Genomic DNA, 19,947 nt, shown 5'->3' on the forward strand with positions numbered 1-19,947 from the left:
TACATTATATGTGTATGTAATGTAATCCGTACCATAGGTCGGTATTTGTTGGATATATTGGCCATGGACGTCCCTGCTTAGCTTGGTGCTATACCCAATTCATAGTCACCGCTTGAATATAACTAATCCATTTTGAGTCTGAGCCAGGTTAGAAAAATCGAGTTAAAAGTTAAAAGTGGAGGTTAATATTCTAGAAGCCATCGCTACATGTAGGTACCCATGTATGAAAGTTGAAGGTTACGAATTAAAAGGGGCTTTTTCTTAGCCTTCTTTTCGTTACTTTTTGAAAGTGGAGAAACAACCTGGAACCATTTTGAAGGATTTAAGATGGTACCAAGTCGGGTATAGCGCAGTATAGTACGACGGCCAATTACTCTTGTCTGTTGAACACGATCGTACATACGGTACCCCTACACTTGTAAGCTATCGGTAGTCGTCGGCCGGGGGTGGAGGGGGGAAGGTTTATTCTGGGGTAAGCTACCTACATCTACATACATAACACCTACATACCTACATACATACAGGATTCATCGCGTAAGCATATTGAAGATGGTTGAAGATGTTGGGGTCGTTGGGGAAAGTCTTGTCTTGTTCAACAGACGAAGAAAAAGGAAAAAGGAAAAAGGAAAAATCTAAATAAGCACTCCATAATTGTAAATGTTGCCATGAAACTGGGTTACATAGTTAATATATTCCGTATCTTCCGAGGTTACGAAAACCAGGACAAGGCTTTGATGTATAAACCACTTTTGATTCAAACCTCCAATTAACTACACCCTCATGTGGCCCTTTATGACCCTTTATGGCCCTTTACGGCCTTGCCCCCCAAGTCCCCTAATTTTAATTTGCGATCATCAGTGGAGAAAAATATGTACTGCAGTTTCTGTGCCACTTCAGGAAATAACAACATCCCGACCTATGGCTTTGATACGTCATGTAATCGATGTAACCCCGGCCTCGTAACGAGACACAACATGTTCTGCATGTCCAACATACATATGTACTGGGCCACCCGCGCTTGGTCCTTTATAACTTGACCGGATCGTGGCCCAAAAGTTGAAACTTGCGTTCCTTGCCTTCTCTCACCCATCTTCTCCCATCACTTATACATACAAACCCATAGCCGTCGTCACCATGGCTACGTTCGCGAGTCTTCCCGCCGAGTTGCGTATAGAGATCTGGGATCTCGCGTTACATCAAGAAGCACGCGATCGCTTACTTATAATTGGCCAGACCAAGAATGCCCCCATCACCAATGAGTCGCCGCTCTGTCTCCTACCCCTCAAGCACCACGCAAGCCCGCTGCTCTCGGTCAATTCCGAGAGTCGCCATCAAGCCAAGGCCTTCTACACAGCTAAGCTGGATGTCTACGAAGTTCCTCGCCTCACCAAAGAAGACCTCGGACGTAACAGCAAATGCTCATACCAAGTGCAATACATCAATAAAGCCATTGAAACCGCTAGCGTGGTGAAGGGCTCTATCTATCTTAACCCGCGATATGATTTCTTCGTCTCGATTCGAGGTATTGACACCTTCCCGTATCCCCAGGAAGAAAAGAAGGGAGAATTGCTCGACGAGCAACAAGGGGATCAGGAAGCGCCCCGCCACTATATCACGGCGAGGATACCACCAGAGATCGCCATGAAAGTCCGTAACGTCGTCTGTATACAGAAGAACCTAGACAGAGACGACGACTTTTACGACTGGTGGTGGACAGACACGTACATGGAGAATCTGCTATACAACCGGGAGGAACTCGTGCGATATCTCTGCGTCCCACCCTTCCGGCCCCGTTTATACGGACCCGTTTACGTCAAATACCTCTGGAGAGCTTCCGATTTCAAGCAGATCCAGAATTACCTGCATCTATGGCTACCGCAAGAAGAACTAGAAAGTTTCATTTCCAACGTCGTCAGAAACCGTGGTCGCGGCTCTTATAACTTCCGGGAATGGTCTCTACATCCGCATAATCGTATACCCAAGTTGGTATTACTTGACCTAGGAGAAGATCCACAGAAGCAAGATGAAGATTGTGCACCGGTTGAGGCACAAGCCAAGGCCTTGTGATAGAGAAACTGAAACTGAGATCAATTAGTGCGAGTTGATTTTGGATTTGGTGTTTTGGGATTCGGCTCAGCATTCTTTAAATACCTTGGGAATATTTTCACGGCGAAACATTTTTGCAATTGAGGATATGTCTCGTTGGACTTGGGGAGTTATGATAAATGGTGAATAGGTACCGAGGAAAATGGGTATGATGATCCACATGTAGCAATACATTCGCTTTTGCATTTAACAATACACGATGCGCATAACATACCGAAGGTAACAATCGGTCCGTTAACCATCTCAGACTCTACTAGTTTCCCAGTTGCCGCGTCAAGTATTTCATCTCGCAGAAAAAGCAACTTCATTACAAACAGAACTCGTCAAGACAATATGTAAAAGCCATGTGATGGAATATATAAGCAGTGTCCGATGCATTTGATTTATATATATAAATTTAGTATAAGGCGGTTAGTTTGTAAGATCAAGAAGTGTAATTGTCATCGTGGCCCTAAGACAAATACGTAACTTCGGCTTGCCCAGTTCCGCACGCGGTGATTTGGTCTCCGGAGACCCGTTTCGTTAACCAGAGCGACGAATAACAACCACCAAACATAAGCATCAACGAGGTCATTATTTTTAGAAGAGAACAGTTTAAAATCCCGCCGGTTAGGATCGCAAATTCGTAAACTGCCTTCCAACCATGCGCCGTGGCGAACGCCTTGATCTAGAAAGTTGTGTTGCATCATATATAATATATAATAACTATATAATATATAATACATAGTTCTTGGTGCTGGAGCCTTTGCGATAAATAAGGATGGATGCTCCTGGTCTATTTTAATGTCGGTTTCTTACCGTTATCAGTCGTTTGCTTACTGACTATAGCTCGTAGAGATATTGGACTCGTGAAATCCCAATTCTCATTCACCATGCCTGTGTCCACCGCCTCTCTCATCGCCTTGCTCGGTGCCTTCGTCACCACAACTCTCGGGCACGGATACGTCACCGGCTACGTAGCGGACGGTGTGCAGAAACCTGGCTTCTTGCTAGATTACTACTATGACAAGAAGAACGGAGGGACCGTGCCTCCGCTCGCCGCCTGGTACGCCGAAAACCTCGACAGCGGTTTCATCTCCCCCGACGCTTACCAGACCGCCGATATCAACTGCCACAAGAACTCGGCCCCGGGCTCGCTGACAACGACGGTGAAAGCCGGCGGCTCCGTAGTCTTCCAATGGGGTACCTCGGCAGGAGGAGCGTGGCCGCACCCGTACGGCCCCATCATCGACTACATCGCTCCCTGCGACGGCGACTGCAGCAAGGCGGACAAGACAAAGCTCAAGTGGATCAAGATCCAGGCCAGCGGCATCGACGCCGCCACGAAGGAGTGGGCGAGCGCGAAGCTGATCGCGAACAACAACACGTGGACGACGACGATCCCCAAGTCTATCGCGCCCGGCAACTACGTCCTGCGACACGAGATCATCGCTCTTCACGGCGGAGGGTCGCTAAACGGCGCCCAATCCTACCCTCAGTGCTTCAACATCCAGATCACGGGCTCCGGCACGGCGAAGCCCAGCGGAACCCTCGGCACCGCGCTGTACAAAAACACTGACCCGGGTATCCACTTCAGCCCGTACGGCACCATTACGGATTACCCGATGCCCGGCCCGGCGCTATTCACTGGCTAGAGAAGGATTCTTGAAGGATTCAGAGCGGGCCGTTGTCCGGCGAAATGTGGATAAAGCCAGGGAAGAAACTCGGAGCCCGTTGTTGTTCGGATGATAAATAGGTAGCTAAGCTTGAGGAATAATATAAATTAGCTATTTAACTGACGTATATGATTTTGGCAATTTGATGTTCTAGTGAAATGTTAGCTTGACAATGACTTATTTAGAAGATGTATAAATATATAACTACATGCAGGTACCTAGGCTTTCTCGCATCAGTTCTAGAATAATCTCAGTTTATGTAAAGATACATATTACTATACATATTATACCCACTTTACTGTATCCGCGCGCGTCGCATGACCCTAGGTACCTACCTACATGTACGTAATGTGATGCCAAGCACCTAACCTAGGTAACAGTACAAAATGGTCCGTGCGTAAAAACCACCCATCGCAGCCGCACGGCGCCACGCCAACTTCCGACAGCAACGCCTCATCCTATCGTAAACCCTCTATAATTAATTCTTCCCTTCAACAACATAAACCCCTACTCTGAAAACAACAAGAACAAAAAGAAACACCAACTCGATATTGCAACCTTTCATCCAGGATGGGAGCGCTCCTATCTCTTCCCTTCCTGGCGCTGCCCGGCGCTGGCACGGTATGTTCAACAGCCCGATTCCTTTAATCGAACATATCAAAAACTAACAATAATCCAGCTGGTATCTTTCGCTGGTAGCTGCTGCGGCGCCGCTACCTGTTCTATGGTATGCAGTGCCTGCGGGAAGTGCGGCAACAGGTAAGATAGCCAGATTCTATTATCCTATACCGTTGTCGCAATGCGCAGACTAACTAACATTGAACTCCAAGTGTTGCTACCCGTATCGCCTACGCCCTCCTCCTCCTCGTTAACTCGATTCTCTCGTGGATCATGCTCACCCCTTGGGCCATCGAAAAACTGCAGCATTTGATGTTGGACTATGTTAAGATCAACTGTCCAAACGGCAAGTGTTCCGGCTGGCTGGCCGTCCACCGGATCAACTTCGCCCTCGGGCTCTTCCACCTTATCTTCGCAGGCCTGTTATTCGGTGTCGCCTCTACGAAAAACCCGCGAGCTTCCCTCCAGAACGGCTTCTGGGGCCCTAAAATCATCGCTTGGCTCGCCTTCATCGTCATATCGTTCCTTATTCCCGATGCCTTCTTCCAGGTCTACGGCAACTACATCGCCTTCATCGGCGCTATGCTCTTCCTCGTTCTAGGTCTTGTTCTCCTCGTTGATCTTGCGCATAACTGGGCCGAGTACTGCCTTGAGCAGATCGAAAGGACCGACTCGAAAGTCTGGAGAGGCGTGTTAATTGGTTCAACCCTCAGCATGTACATTGGTTCGCTTGCCATGACCATCATACAATACATCTTCTTCGCTCATAGCGGCTGCTCCATGAATCAAGCCGCGATTACCATCAACCTCCTATTATGGATTGGTATTTCGATTATCTCGGTACATCCAATCGTCCAGGAGTACAACCCTAAGGCTGGATTGGCGCAGGCCGCCATGGTCGGAGTTTACTGCACATATCTCACCATGTCCGCCGTCTCGATGGAACCCGACGACAAGAAGTGCAACCCCCTAATTCGTGCCCAGGGCACCCGAACGACCTCCGTGGTGATCGGCGCCATCGTAACGATGCTAACAGTTGCGTACACTACCACGCGCGCAGCAACCCAGAGTCTGGGCCTAGGTAACAATAGGGGAGGTATCAAGCTTGCAGACGACGATGAGCACGATCTCGTGACCCAACAGCCCGGACGTGAGGAGATGCGAGCAGTTCTACGCCGAGCAGTCGAAGAAGGTAGTTTACCCGCCGACGCCCTGCTATCCGACGACGAGGATGAAGAAAGTGGCAAGACGTCGCATGATGATGAGCGGGGCAGAACCCAGTACAACTACTCGGTGTTCCACATCATCTTCTTCCTGGCGACGTGTTGGGTAGGCACGTTGCTCACGGGCACGGTGGAAGGTTTAGATGACCTCCCTCAAGGCAGCGACTTCGCGACCGTCGGGAGGACGTACTGGGCTAGCTGGGTCAAGATCGTCAGCGCTTGGATCTGCTACGGCATGTACGTCTGGACCCTGGTGGCACCTATCGCCCTACCGGAGCGGTTTGACTTTACCTAGAGTAAGCCGTGAGTCGGGAGTCTTTTGTATAATCTAGTTACCTATTTTGCTATGTTAGAATGTTGAAGCATTGCTTATTAGAGTGTATTTGAAGCAAGCGTTCTGTATTGGTACTTCGGCTTAATTGAATGCTCAGTTGCGCGAGTTCTTGCTTGTTGCCTCTTCTTATATGTGTTGCCGAGTGGTTGCTCGTGTAATCTAAGGAGTAGCTGCGTGCTACTTTACTAAACCAGAAGATCACTTCATAGTAATCAATAGTACTAGATAGCTGGTAGGCTATGTACATCTTGGAAAGTGATGTTAAAGGGATAAGATCTAGAGCTTCCTATTTAATAGTTTTGTACCGAATCATTAGTGAAGATAGAAACCTTGGGTGCATGCGGGATATAGCAGTTGATAGTTCTTGAATAATAATTATAGGAAGTATACTGGAAGTTATTATATGTTATTTATATATCAGTCTATCTGTTGTGGTCTTAGTTATATATATCGTTTAAAGGGACTAGATACATCGGTCTAGAAGGGTGTCTCGAGGAAAGTAAAGCATATATACATAGATAACGTAGTTACACCTATTAACCAATCTTAGAAAAGGGACTTGCCTCCAGGTGGCAAGAGGTCAAAGAAAGGCTCATGCTTTAGATTGCTGCTCTAATAGATCTACCAACTTACATTTCCTCCCCTTTCTTCCCGCCTCACTTAAGTCGATTTATATAGTACCACATGCCTACGAAAAAATGAGATGGTATTGGTATAAACAAGGTAGTTGATTAGAAATCACATTTCACACATGACGTTGGCGCCGACTCACAGTGGTACAATGTAGATACAGCCAGGCTGGTATTCATAGTAAGCAGGCGGCTATGTGGTGGGACGTCATAACCGAGGCGAATAATATATTCTCGATGCTTGTTATACTTGAGCCTCCAGCCCAGCACCAACCTAGTATACAGGAGCTGAGTATTAAAGATATCAATGGACTAACTACCAAGACTTGTCTTAGAGTTTATTATGGTTACGTACATGGTAAGTGATGTATATATATGTACCGTGCCGATATCCAGGGTGGCGTCAGAGCCTCAACGGATCCTAATCAGGCCACCAGGGGCATGTCAGAACTCCATGACAAGTCTTGCCGAAACATGTTCGTCACGACCGCCTCCCCCACGTGGATTTCAACTGATCAAGGTGCCTGTGTAAGAGCTAAGAGCGCCTTGGGTAGCCCGGTGTGTTGTCTCAGTTGAACAACAGCATTGCCGTGACCACCCACGGCAAGCAGCTTCATATAAATTAAATATGACCTATCACACTGCGGAAAATAACGACGTGATAAGCTCCTTATCTTAGGCACGTAAGAAAAAAACGCCTTGTCGTCGCTTCATTGGACTTTGGAACGAGGCTGATCGGCTGGGCGCTTTCGATCATAGCCGGACCATCTTTCTAGAGCCGTGGGAGAGAATGGCAGACGAAGGGAAACCTTCTACCTACCTACAATGCTATGGTGTCGCTCAGGGGCGGCGGCATAAAATCACCCCATATACGCTCTGCATGCGGGCATGTATGTATGTCTTAGCTATACGCCGACTTACATACGAGGCTTGATTTGATATTCCGACTTGTTTGCTCAAATGCACATACCTACCTACCTACCCACCCACAGATAGCGAAGAGCCTTCCATTGATACCGAGAAGCAGCAGCAGCAGTGTTGAACGACATCGAATTTGCCTCTGTCCATTCTACAATGCCAAGATAGCAAACACGTTTTATTGGTGTTGTACTGCCTCCTCTCCTGTCTCTGATCCTGTAAACGGTCGACTGAGGAGATGCCTCCTCCTGCTCCTGCTGCTGCTGCTGCTGCTGAGAGACCGTAAGAGTACCTAAAGAATGGTCTCACAAAATAGGGGCGAAAGAGAGAGAGAGAGAGAGAGAGATGTTCCCCCGAGTCGGCGAATCAGACAAACACAGACATGTCCCCTTGTAAACAAGCCAAGCGCGCTCGGGTACTGCGACTCGAGCGAAAGAAATCATAGTCATTCAGTCAGTCAGTCAGTCGTTCGCATGCCTGAGGTGTCGCCCGTCAAAGGCGGTGAAGTGCTGCAATTGCAATCGCAGCTCTGACGATACGTAGACGTAATGATATCGACGGGTACGCGCATATCCCTTGCAGGCGCCAGTTCACCTGACCGCCCCGTCCCCTTCCCCCGTGCCTCGCCCTCGAAATAGCTTAACAACTCGCTTCAAGCTGATAGATCGGCAGTCAGTGGCGCCTGTCTATCTGATCCGATGCTTAGGTACCTACCCAGGTAGATTGGGACGACCGTAGTGTGTGTGTGTGTGTGTGTGTGTGGAGGAGGGCGCCTCGTCTGAGCCCAAAGAAAAAAAAAGCAACATCTTTATTTCCACATCCAACCTTTTTTTACTATTCGCCGGTCGAAAACCAGCAAACCCCCTAACCCAACGAACAGCATATGGCCATGAATAAAGAGCTCTTAGCAACGAGTGGCATCTTCCACGAGCCGAGTTTTCGCTAAGCCATACCTAATTCCAACAAGCAGCACGCCTTTGGTCCATCTGCGCGTGTTCTGTGTCATTGGATGATGCAAGCCACAGTAGCACACCTAGATCGATAATGGAGAGCGATCGTTGCACGAGCTGGGGGGGTATTGTTATTCGGCTTTTTCGACCTTCGAAGCGTTACTGCTATGTAGATTTGACTCATACCCGGCATACATATGTACGCCAGTCTGTGTGATATATCCAAGTATGGTGATGTGACGGACGACATTTTTGCAGTCATATTCTTACTACTTGTTATCCGCTTTATCTTGGAAGGCCAATGGAAACTCGCTCTCAGCTCTACAGGTCGGCGTGGAGGATGTGATGAACCCACAGGATAGAGCTACGTAAGAAAGGTTTGTTTCTGTCTAGACACCGAACCACTACGAGGACATGCTTGTTGCCAATCCTCATATCTATATAAGAGTCAGGTCTAGTCATGCCTAAGACGAGAATTGAACCCTCAGGTTTACCCAGACAGTTTTTATCTTCTAATAATTTCTTCATAATATTATCAGTTTTAACTCTGGACTTGTCTTCTCAGAGTCATCAGCCATCGATCGTTGAGCCTCGTATCTATCCCATAACTCATCTCCCCTTTAACGAACACAATGCCACATAGTACTCATGAGGCCGAGAAGATGCCTGACTGGTTCGTTAAGAGTATCGCCGAGAATAAGATTTTAATTCTAAGTAACGTATATAGCGGCAATGGCACTAAGACTGACAGCAGTTCCGCGCAAGGAACATCCCATCGCGGGGGAGGTTCTTCTCAGACGACCATGCTAGAAATCTGGGCAAATGAGACCGAACGCGAGAAACTCCCCTTCAGCGAGGTGACCCAGCAACCGCCTGTCCAGTATGTGTCGCTCTTCTTTGTTTTAATGCCGTCCGTATACTAAACATAGGTCTAGACCACCTGCGAGGCATTAACTTTGCTAGAGTCTGCATCAATGTGTACAATGTAGCTCAAGGAGACCAAGCCCTTGCGCAGGGGGCTAGGGGTAGGGTGCGTGTTACAGTTCCTTATGTACAATGGTTAGTAAGAGCAATAGATCAGCAATGGAAGATCGCTTTGTTTTTTTTTTTTTGTGAGAACATGATTTTTCTGCAGTGTCACATCGCGATATGCCGCGATAGGCTCCAAAACACGGAACTTCTGCAGGATCTCAAGATAATGTAGGCTCAGACGGCGTATCGTTGCTCGAATTTGTGCTTCCGACCTGTGCTGTAGCTTCTACCGCATGAAAACCGTCAAGCGTAATTGTCACTGCACCTGCTTGTACGAGCTGATTGCCATTAGTATAACGATGGTATGAAAGCTGACCTATGTTGTGACACTTACTGCACGGGATAGGTCGTCGACCAGGTCATGGACATCTTCAATACCAACACAGAGTCGGATGATGTCCTCGGGCATCTGCCGCTCCTTTCTTGTCTTTGCGTCGATGCTAGCATGGCTCATACGGCACGGCATGCTGATTAAACTGTTGACACACCCGAAGCTCACGCTGATTCCGTACAGCTTCGCAGCTTCGACAATCCTCTCAGATAAGGTGACGTCACCGGTCTCGAAAGATAGGACTGCCCCGGCACCCCGCGCCATGGACCAATGAAGATCATACTGCGGATGAGATTTCAACCCAGGGTAACGTACGCGGAAACCGTGAGACTCGAGGAATTCAGCAAGTACTTGAGCGTTCGCTTGTTGCTTCTCCATACGAATTGCTAGCGTCTTGACTCCCCTCATGAGAAGGAATGAATCGTTCGGAGAGAGACCGCAACCGGTAGCGTTAATAGTGAAATACATCTTATCACCGAGAGAAGTGTCATTGCACGCGATGACGCCTGCCATAATATCATGGTGGCCTGACAGGTATTTAGTACCTGACTCGTATACTATATCTGCCCCGAGTTCGAGAGGATTGCATAGCATAGGAGACAACATGGTATTGTCAACGATGACGAGCGCCTTTGAGTTAACGTCGTGGACAGCTTTCGCGATTGACGGGATATCGACAATCTTGATTAAGGGGTTGGTCGGGGTCTCCAAGAGCACCATGGAAGTCTTGTCCGAGACAACCTCGCGTACTCTTTCGACTTCTGTGGTATCCACATGGTGGACAACGATGCCTTGATTCGACGATAAATATGTAAGTAGCCGGTTGGTACCCCCATACAGATCATCACCAGTGATCACCTCATCTCCAGGACGCAACAGCCTAGTAATAACGTCTAAGGCGCCCATGCCGGAACCAACAGCAAGGGCTCGGTTAGCATTCATAATCTTAGCCATATGGCGCTCTAGATGCGTTCGGGTTGGGTTGCCCGATCGTGTGTAGTCATATTCATCGCCACCCTTAGAAGAGGTCTGCTTAAATGTAGCGGATTGGTAGACTGGGATGCTTGAGGCACCGTATTGGTCTTTGGTTTCGGTATAGACAAGTTCAGTAGCAAGAGCATAACGTCGACGGCCGTTGGAAGGACTCGAGGGAGCAGGTGAAGGGGGTAGAGTATGACCGTCGATATCGACCTTGGAAAAGGCCTTGTTTTGAGGTTTAGAGTCGTCCATGGTTGGGTGACGAGATGAAAACAGGACCTCTTGGCGGCCGAAGGGAATCTAAAGATTTAAAACTTAGACCCAGACCTTTTTTTATGGAGTTAAGTAGTTATCAAAAACACCGGTAGAACCCAATTGACTTGCTAATGGCCGTTAAACTACCGTACTCTTTTAACAAAGGGCGATCGTATAAGTATATTAGAGAGATGATTGGGGCGACTTCGAGGTAAGAACATGAAAAGATTCAGTTTAGGTTATGCTGACGGATGTAAATCATGTAAAGAAATTCCGTGATTGCTGGTCCGAGGTCGTCAGGTTGTACAGCTTGACTCAAAAGAGAGCGGTGTGGGGTCTAAGGTCCCTTGCAGCATCCGGTTATCGGGTTGAAGAGGTAAAATCTGGGGAAGACGCGGGTATCGCTATAGATGACGTGATTTGGGCGGTAGACAAAGCATCCGATCGGTACATCGATAAGATGGCCTGTGGTGCGCCAAGACCACGTTGTTTGACCCATACTACATGTACCTACTACCATGTAGGTATGTAATGTAGGGCTGACATCCACGCTACCCTACCTATGTACCTATTTATTCTGTTCCTGCCTATTATAGGGAAGTTTAGGCCTTTATAAATTAGGTAGACTGTACGATTGGATACATTGCTATGTATTGCTTATTAAAGCTTCCCCGAGTATCCATCGAGTTAAATAATTAATAATGGCAAACTAATCACAGACAACAACTAAGTCGATATATTATGACATACTACACAGCTGAGGTATTGCTTTGGAATATATGACTCGCAGGCCAATTTCACTAATAGCCATGTTATGGTCATACGTGCCAATGATTCTATCGAGATAGGTAAACCTCAGCAGCTCAAGATACTCGTAAGCATCGAGCCTAAGGAAACAAATCCATCGTGGGAATTCATATCATTGTACAGAGTGACGTCTTCCAAACCAATGTCTAGTGCTAACTGCAACCCAAGTGGTGATCGTTTAAATAAAAAAAGCCCTAGTTATTCCGATAGTTATTCCGACGTAAACGCCTTTCTCCAACCCCCCCTGATATCTCATATTAGGTTCATCCAAACACACATCTATGCAGAAGCCTCCGTAGCAGCCTCCGTAGCAGCCTCCGCAGTTTTCGCACCCGTGGTCGATGTCTCCACCGTTTCCGCGTCGTCCTCGATATCCTCGTACTCGTCACTTGACGATTTTGCTCGTGCGTGGTTCTTCATAAGAATCTGGCCAGCACCTTTTCGCCCGAAGAAATCCTCTGTACGAACTCCTCGTACTTTAGTTGGGTCAATGGTAGACATAGCGCTTCCGCTTGCTCGGTGCTGGCGAATATATTCCCGTACCGGGGCCATAGCCGCATCGCGGCAAGCTTCCTTAATGTCGCTACCAGACATACCGGCCGTTACTCTCGCTACGTACTCAATGTTGAAGTTGTTAGGATCGGTCTTGGTATCTTTGAGGACAAGCTGAAGGATCCGTAACCGTTGGTTTTTATCCGGTAAAGACACAGGGAACTTCTTGGGCATTCTACGGAGGATAGCCTCATCGATGTCATGGATACGGTTAGTAGCGCCCAGCACGACGATTCTTGCAGGGAGCCCTTGTGTATTTGCAGAAGTTAAGCCATCCCATAACGTCATGAACCTAATATTTATCGTTAGTTCCGGATACAACTATGCGCGGAGCATCCTTACTCTGCTTTGACCATGCCGCTAGCTTCATGTTCACCGCTTCTCCTGGTTCCTAGCACTGCGTCTATCTCGTCGATAAATATGATAGCAGGCTGTAGCTTACGAGCAAGAGAGAAGACTGCTCGTACGAGCTTATTTGAATCTCCGTACCACTTTTCGGTCAAGGTTGAAATATGAAGGTTGATGAAGGACGCGCCACTTTCGTGTGCAACGGCCTTTGCCAGCATAGTCTTTCCGCAACCCGGAGGGCCGTAGAGTAATACACCAGACGGCGCGGATAATAAGGGCGCTGCGTGGGAGTAGAGATGCGGCATCGTTAACGGGTAAATGACGGATTCCTTAACCTCCTCAATGATGTCCTCTAATCCACCGATGTCTATCGTACATATTAGAATCGTAAGTCCAAGTAGATGAGGTAAAGCGTGCTAACCATCGAACCCGACGGGTATGTCTTCCGGGGGAACAACTTCTAACGCAACAAGGTTCTCATATTCGTTAAGGACTAGATCCTCTATCCGAGGACCCCGTTTCGTGTCGTTGCTCGAGTCTTCTTCTTCTATGCTCTCCTCTTCATACCCTCTTGACTTTTGCAGCCTTTGAAGGTTCGCTTTCGCTTTGAGTCGAGCCTGTTCACGCTTCTCCTTGTCTGGGTCGGCGAGGGTTCCTTGGAGAGTCGATATGACATTTCTAGTGAGAAACCAGGCGGCTCCAGCCTAGCCGACAGTGTTAGTGGTGTCAATCCGGCTGTGTGTAAAGCTGTGTGTAAATTGCAATGAAGCGACTTTGACTTACCGTGCCTAGAATCAATAGCAAGTCCCAGAAATAATCAGATCCATTTCGTCTTCGGTCAACCATGGCGAAGGACTGCTTGATCCCGCTGGAAATCATTGGATACACCTCCCAGTTGGCTGGGAGAAATTAAGTCGGTCGAAATGTACAGTCCGTGTGGATTTAAGGTTAAGACGGGACACGCCACAAATGTAGACTAGAAGCGGGCGTACGTAACAGTTCCGACTCAGGACTAAAATGTTGGAACATGTACTATAATCAGGTAACTTGGGCTTACACAGTACCTACCTAAAGTATTAGCGCCACATGCGGAACGTGGCGGCCCTACGTACACCTTGGCATCTTATCGATTATGTTCCAATTGTTTGGCTTTCTTCCTGCCTGCCAGCCAGCCTGCAACCTAAATTTTAGATTTCGTACATAACAGGTACTGTGGAGAGGTTGCATTGGCACATGCTACCTAGGTACTTGGGTACTTCAATTGATCTAGTCTCCCTGCGGATTTTTTTGTTTACTGGGACCCTCCAATCTAAAATATGATTGGCGACAAACACATCCCACTCTCATCGCACCCTAGGATACATACACTACATATCTCCACGGTCTTTTGTCGCGTGATTGACATAACTACTTAGACTATTGTACAAAACTGGAGTTAGAAAAATCCAAAATTCATACAATCGCATTATAGCATTATTCGGCTTAAATATAATTGGGTCTGGCCAGACTTTCTACACGTCCTTACCAAACCCACAAGACGCGCCGCTAATTCGTTGTCGCGTTCAATGTCAAAGGCGAAGGCCGCTGCATTACTTAGGCTAGTGGATTCAGACGAGGAGGAAGAAGATATCTTAGCCGAAGACGCAGCAACTACTACAAGCATGGCCCCCGGAAGGAAACCCCGTGCGACGGCTGCTACTGTTAAAGGTGCCACTACAACGAAACCCCCAGTGCGGAAAGTTTTATCTGATAAATCAGTGAATGTACAAGAAAAAGCCGTACGAGGGAAAGGAACCAAACGACCTGCCGCAGAGGAGATTTCACCGGCAGTAGAGGATGAGCTGGAAGAGGGGTCAATAGCTAGCGACGCGAAGCCTAAAGGCTCGAGGGGTCGGCCGCGAGCCGCGAAGGTACCGAAGATATCCAAAGATGACGAAATATCGACTACCGATCAACCAGAACCCGTGGTTCGACCGGCAGGTAGAAGAGGACGTAAACCGAAGACGAATGCCGACACACAACCTGCAGAACTCGAAATCCCTGAAACTCAACCAGCCGAGGACGAGGTTCCGGAGACGCAAGCAGCTGATATGACGGGATTTAGCGCAGAAGAATATGACCAAATAGAGGATTTGCCTCCTCACACTCGCCACGGATTATCTTCTGTCCAACGTATCCAATCGCATAATATTTTCGGTATAAATCAAAGAACAGTACCAGCATCAGATTCCGAGCTTCACGAACCATCGATGAGACGACGAGTAGGGGACCTGAGTCGAAAGTATGAGAACTTAGAGGCAAAATATCGAGACCTACGAGAGATTGGGATTAAGGAAGCAGAGCGCAATTATGACCGACTTAAGAAACAATCAGAGGAGAGAGCTAATAGTAAGTATCAAACGAGAGGATTTTAACATGTTATAGAGACGGCTAACCGTTTCTAGCTGCAAACCAGCTCATCGAGACTTTGAAAGCGCAGCTGTCTGCCCAAACCGAGCTTGCCAAAGAAGCACAACGTTTGAGACAACAGCTAGAGGCTAGTCAAACTAAAGCAGACCAACTTCAAAACAAGGTCAATGATGCCAGTGCTTCATTGATGGAGGCGAAGACGGAGGTCAAGACGCTCACCACGAAGCTAGCCGCTGCCCGATCAGCTGAAGTGACGACCAAGATCCCGGGCAGTGCTATTAAAGGGTCAAGTGCGAACAACCGACTTCTCGCCAATGCCGAAGCCGCGGCCCAGGTGGCGCAAATGAAAGAAGATCTATACGGAGACTTGACCGGCTTGATTGTCCGTGGTGTCAAGCGGGAGCAAGGCGGAGAAACTTACGACTGTATCCAGACAGGTAGAAACGGAAGTGAGTTTATTTGCAATTCTATATCATCTTCTCCTTTGTCAACTATTTGGGCTACGAAGCATAGACTAACCTGTTTTTCAAGCTCTCCATTTCAAACTGGTTGTAGGTGGTGATGAGCTCACAGAGAAACTTGATGAGCCTCAATTCATATACATGCCTCAATTAAACTCAAGTCGCGATCAGGATTTGATCGAGATACTACCTGATTATCTCGTCGAGGAGATTACTTTCCCTCAATCACACGCTGCGCGGTTTTACGCGAGAGTCATGAAGGCACTCACGGAGCGTCCGGAGTATGACTGAAGAGAGGGCTGTGCGCATTTTTATTTATTTGTTAATAAGTTGTTGGGACGGGTGGGGAATGAATTGTTGTAGATATCCAGATACCAGAATATATCCTTTTTGTTGTTTAATAGCCCCTATTATTTAGATAAGGGGTTAGTTGAAGGTCGAGCTGACTCGTCCCCCACATATGTACCTACCTACCTAGGTTAGGTACTTACCTACGTAATCAGTCCTGTCTGTGCACCCGCAGAGTACCTTAAATGCCTTAGGGGCATACCTAACTTTAAGAATCCCTGCAAACGCAGACGCGATTTCCCAAGACGACACCTTGACGGCCGTCACGAAAGCGGGTTGCAACCTGTCAATCTCAACTTGCGACTCGGATCTTCCCCTACGTACTCTACGTCGGAAAGCGTCCCCGGAAAGCATCTTCGGGTCCCGTATTAGATCATGTACAAAGATAGAGCGCGTTAATTCGTCCACATCTTTCTCCTATTTCCTATGGATCCGCATCGGGCTGACCAACACATCTCATCTAAAAACCCGAAATTTCGGTGAGGCGCTTCTTCACTTGACCACAGCTTTTCCCGCTTCAGGACACTACTTATTCTTTACAATCTACCGCGATGGCGGGCACCAGCCGCTTTAGATTCCTGGCTATAGCCATGGTGTTCCACCTGATTTACATATACTCTATCTTCGATGTCTACTTCGTCAGTCCTATCGTTAGTGGAATGCAGTTATTCCGCGTAGAGAGACCTGCCGGGGTTAAGACGCCGGCAGATCGACTCGTCCTCTTCGTTGGTGTGTACCGTTCCTCTATGGAGCATCAGGGCCGAAATTGCCGTCGCTAACGGATGTATCAACTAGGCGATGGGTTGCGCGCAGACAAGGCTTTCCAATCACACCCCGAACCGTTCCCTGAGACCGAAGCCGATGAGATCCCGAGACCGCTCGCGCCTTACCTCCGTTCCCGTGTGCTAGAACACGGCACATTTGGTGTTTCTCATACAAGAGTACCTACAGAATCTCGACCCGGGCATGTCGCTCTGATCGCAGGACTTTATGAGGATGTTTCTGCTGTTGCAACCGGCTGGAAATTGAACCCGGTCAACTTCGATAGCGTCTTTAATAGAAGCGCTCACACATGGAGTTGGGGTAGCCCCGATATTCTGCCCATGTTCCAACATGGAGCAACTCCTGGTAGAATAGATGCGGATTGCTACGACGCGGAGTTCGAGGACTTCTCCAAAGATGCGCTTGAGCTAGACTTTTACGTGTTCGATCACGTCAAGGAGGTTTTTGCTGCTGCGCAAAAGAACAAGACCTTAAATGACGCCCTGAGACAAGAGAAAGTTGTCTTCTTCCTACATCTCCTGGGATTAGATACTACTGGTCATTCGTATCGACCATACTCAAAGGAATACCTTAGAAATATCAAAGTCGTTGACCAAGGCGTCAAGGAAATAACGGAGTTAATTCAAAAGTTTTACAATGACGATAGGACAGCTTTCGTGTTTACGGCTGATCATGGCATGAGCGATTGGGGGAGCCATGGAGATGGTCACCCAGATAACACCAGGACCCCGCTCATCGCATGGGGATCAGGTATAGCTAAGCCGTATGTGTATTCGGGAACTATCGCCCCCGGTCATGATGAATACTCATCGGATTGGAACCTGGACCAAATCAAGAGGAATGATGTACAGCAAGCGGATGTTGCTGCTCTAATGGCCTACTTGATCGGGGTCGAGTTTCCCGCTAACTCTGTAGGAGAACTTCCGCTGTCATATCTCTCTGCAAATATTAAAGAAAAGGCCGAAGCGTCTTTGGTGAACGCCCAGGAAATTCTAGAAATATACAAGGTGAAAGAGAACAGCAAGAAGACAACAGAAATAAGATACCGATCTTATAAACCCTTAAGCGAGGAGAGTGGTTCATCCCCCGAGAGTCGAGTATCATCTATCAGAAAGTTAATCGATAATGGAAACTTCGAAGAAGCCATCGAGGAATCTGCAGCGCTGATGAAAATTGGACTCGAAGGAATGCGCTATTTACAGACTTATGACTGGCTATTCTTGAGAGCTCTCATTACCATTGGCTATCTAGGATGGATGGCGTACGCCTTGACAACCGTTTTGAACCAACATGTATTGCAAGGTAGCACTCAGCCCTCGAGAAACCTTGGTGGCACCATCGTCTTCTCCTCAGTCCTTGTTACGCTTTATGCGTCCTTCGTCGTGTCGCACTCACCCATCACCTACTACGCATACGCCTTCTTCCCTGTATTCTTCTGGGAAGAAGTTTACGCTCGTAGGGATAGTTTGGTTAAGGGAAGAGAGGCCTTATTTGGGCACATCAAAACCGGGCCCAATGTCCTATCCCTTACGATCAACATCATCGTATATATTGGCATCATCGTGTCGCTGGTAAATACTCCTTTTCGATTTCCTAGGAGACTGACTAACATATGAAGGCATTTGGATATATCCATCGCGAAATCTTTACAATACTATATATCGTGGGAGCATTATATCCTTTGACCACGGGGATATCTTTCCTCCATAAGTACTCGGTTCTCTCTGCGACTTGGTTTATATCATGTCTGGTAATGAGTGTTTTTACTTTGCTACCAGCAATGAAAATTGAAAGCGTACCCCTCACGTAGGTCGATTTAGTTAGTTACCCTTTAAATCTACTAAACTAACAAGTAATAGCATGGTTGGCGGTGCGCTCATGGTTATTGTCGGCATCTTGTATCTGATTTTCGAAGATAAGTTCCTGGCCGATTCTTCAAGTTCAAAGAAAAGCAGCACATTGCAGAAGGGCAATGAAATTTCCCGAACCTTGATCGGGATTCAGGTGAGTCTTCTACATCGCTTGACTAATGTGCTATATTAACTGTAGTAGGTTGGGCTTATCATACTGGCTATGCTTGTAACTCGGAGCAGTGCTCTATCACTTCAAGCAAAACAAGGCTTGCCACGCGGGAACCAGGCTGTAGGGTGGTTGGTATTGGTCATATCGTTTTTGATGCCTGTCGCTCATCGACTTCAACCCAATCACTATTACCTTCATAGGCTACTAGTTATTTTCCTTACGTGTGCACCAACCTTCGTCATCCTTACTATCTCCTACGAGGGTCTATTTTACTTCGCATTCAGCCTGCTACTAGTTACCTGGGTACGATTGGAACACCACGCCTACGAATTCTTCAAGTCAACTAGAAAGGCGTCAACAGAAGTCAAAGGTAACAATAAGACACCGGCAGAGGTGGTGGTGTCCAAGTTCCGGCCACTCGTTCTATCGGATGCTCGCGTGGCCTTATTCTTCTTTATTCTACTCCAATCGGCCTTCTTCAGCACCGGCAATATCGCGTCTATTTCTTCATTCAGTTTAGACAGCGTAAACCGACTGCTCCCAGTCTTTGACCCCTTTTCCCAGGGGGCACTTCTAATTCTCAAGCTTATGATCCCGTTTGCGCTGATATCAGCGAACCTGGGTATTCTCAATAAGAGAATTGGAGTAGCGCCATCGGCGCTCTTTATGGTCGCAATGGCCCTGAGTGACATACTAACACTCTACTTCTTCTGGGTAGTAAAAGATGAGGGTTCGTGGCTTGAGATAGGATCAACAATTAGTCACTTCGCCATAGCTAGCCTTCTCTGCGTTTTCGTGGCCGCTCTAGAAGGAGTGAGCGCATTGTTTATTGCAGGTATCGAGGTAAACAACTCGCACGAGGCAGCCGCTGTAAGCAACGGAAAGGCATTGGAAGCGCCGGTAGGGACGACCAACGGTGAAACTAAGGGGCAAGAAATAACGCCCTCAGATGAGAAATAAATGTGTTTATACACGAGGCGAATCGCTGCCATGAGCTTATAAAAAGAGCATGATAAATACAATCTGTACATACTATACATGCACGTCTATTGTAGTACAATTACGTGAATGGAATTTTCATGCACTTTTCATGTCGTGACAACGAATCTCGATACGAGACCCCCTAATTCGTTTCCAGACCGAATATTTAATAGATATACTGCTGATCTCGCCCGGCTGAACGTGAAA

The 19,947-nt window shown here is 47.5% G+C and overlaps 6 protein-coding genes across 6 annotated transcripts; 4 read left to right on the top strand and 2 right to left on the bottom strand.

Moving 5' to 3' along the window:
* Positions 1-1,049: 1,049 nt before the first annotated feature.
* On the top strand, positions 1,050-2,142 carry F4813DRAFT_49024 (uncharacterized protein). The gene has a single exon (XM_049248554.1). The coding sequence runs from the start codon at positions 1,135-1,137 to the stop codon at positions 2,065-2,067; it is 933 nt and encodes a 310-aa protein (XP_049100403.1). The 5' UTR covers positions 1,050-1,134; the 3' UTR covers positions 2,068-2,142.
* An 836-nt stretch (positions 2,143-2,978) lies between these two features.
* F4813DRAFT_380363 (glycoside hydrolase family 61 protein) lies at positions 2,979-3,740 on the top strand (the record flags this gene model as incomplete). The annotated part of the gene is made up of 1 exon (XM_049245556.1): positions 2,979-3,740. One exon carries the CDS (start codon positions 2,979-2,981, stop codon positions 3,738-3,740), a length of 762 nt encoding a protein of 253 aa, XP_049100404.1.
* A 477-nt stretch (positions 3,741-4,217) lies between these two features.
* On the top strand, positions 4,218-6,332 carry F4813DRAFT_356806 (TMS membrane protein/tumor differentially expressed protein). Its single transcript, XM_049243033.1, has 3 exons — positions 4,218-4,382; positions 4,441-4,520; positions 4,592-6,332. The coding sequence occupies exons 1-3, from the start codon at positions 4,332-4,334 to the stop codon at positions 5,895-5,897; spliced, it is 1,437 nt and encodes a 478-aa protein (XP_049100405.1). The 5' UTR covers positions 4,218-4,331; the 3' UTR covers positions 5,898-6,332.
* Positions 6,333-9,489: 3,157 nt separating this feature from the next.
* F4813DRAFT_49078 (cystathionine beta-l) lies at positions 9,490-11,148 on the bottom strand. Its single transcript, XM_049248555.1, has 2 exons — positions 9,800-11,148; positions 9,490-9,743 (listed from the first exon to the last, which is right to left on the bottom strand). The coding sequence occupies exons 1-2, from the start codon at positions 11,024-11,026 to the stop codon at positions 9,624-9,626; spliced, it is 1,347 nt and encodes a 448-aa protein (XP_049100406.1). The 5' UTR covers positions 11,027-11,148; the 3' UTR covers positions 9,490-9,623.
* A 594-nt stretch (positions 11,149-11,742) lies between these two features.
* F4813DRAFT_356811 (AAA-domain-containing protein) lies at positions 11,743-13,865 on the bottom strand. The gene is made up of 4 exons (XM_049243034.1): positions 13,520-13,865; positions 13,158-13,440; positions 12,731-13,103; positions 11,743-12,680 (listed from the first exon to the last, which is right to left on the bottom strand). The coding sequence occupies exons 1-4, from the start codon at positions 13,613-13,615 to the stop codon at positions 12,116-12,118; spliced, it is 1,317 nt and encodes a 438-aa protein (XP_049100407.1). The 5' UTR covers positions 13,616-13,865; the 3' UTR covers positions 11,743-12,115.
* Positions 13,866-16,084: 2,219 nt separating this feature from the next.
* Positions 16,085-19,927, top strand: F4813DRAFT_356814 (GPI ethanolamine phosphate transferase 1). The gene is made up of 5 exons (XM_049243035.1): positions 16,085-16,683; positions 16,750-18,308; positions 18,356-18,543; positions 18,597-18,741; positions 18,790-19,927. The coding sequence occupies exons 1-5, from the start codon at positions 16,506-16,508 to the stop codon at positions 19,717-19,719; spliced, it is 3,000 nt and encodes a 999-aa protein (XP_049100408.1). The 5' UTR covers positions 16,085-16,505; the 3' UTR covers positions 19,720-19,927.
* Positions 19,928-19,947: the final 20 nt, after the last annotated feature.

This window comes from Daldinia decipiens (assembly GCF_022478715.1).
Source record: "Daldinia decipiens strain CBS 113046 unplaced genomic scaffold F4813scaffold_13, whole genome shotgun sequence".
In the NCBI taxonomy this organism is placed as follows: domain Eukaryota; kingdom Fungi; phylum Ascomycota; class Sordariomycetes; order Xylariales; family Hypoxylaceae; genus Daldinia; species Daldinia decipiens.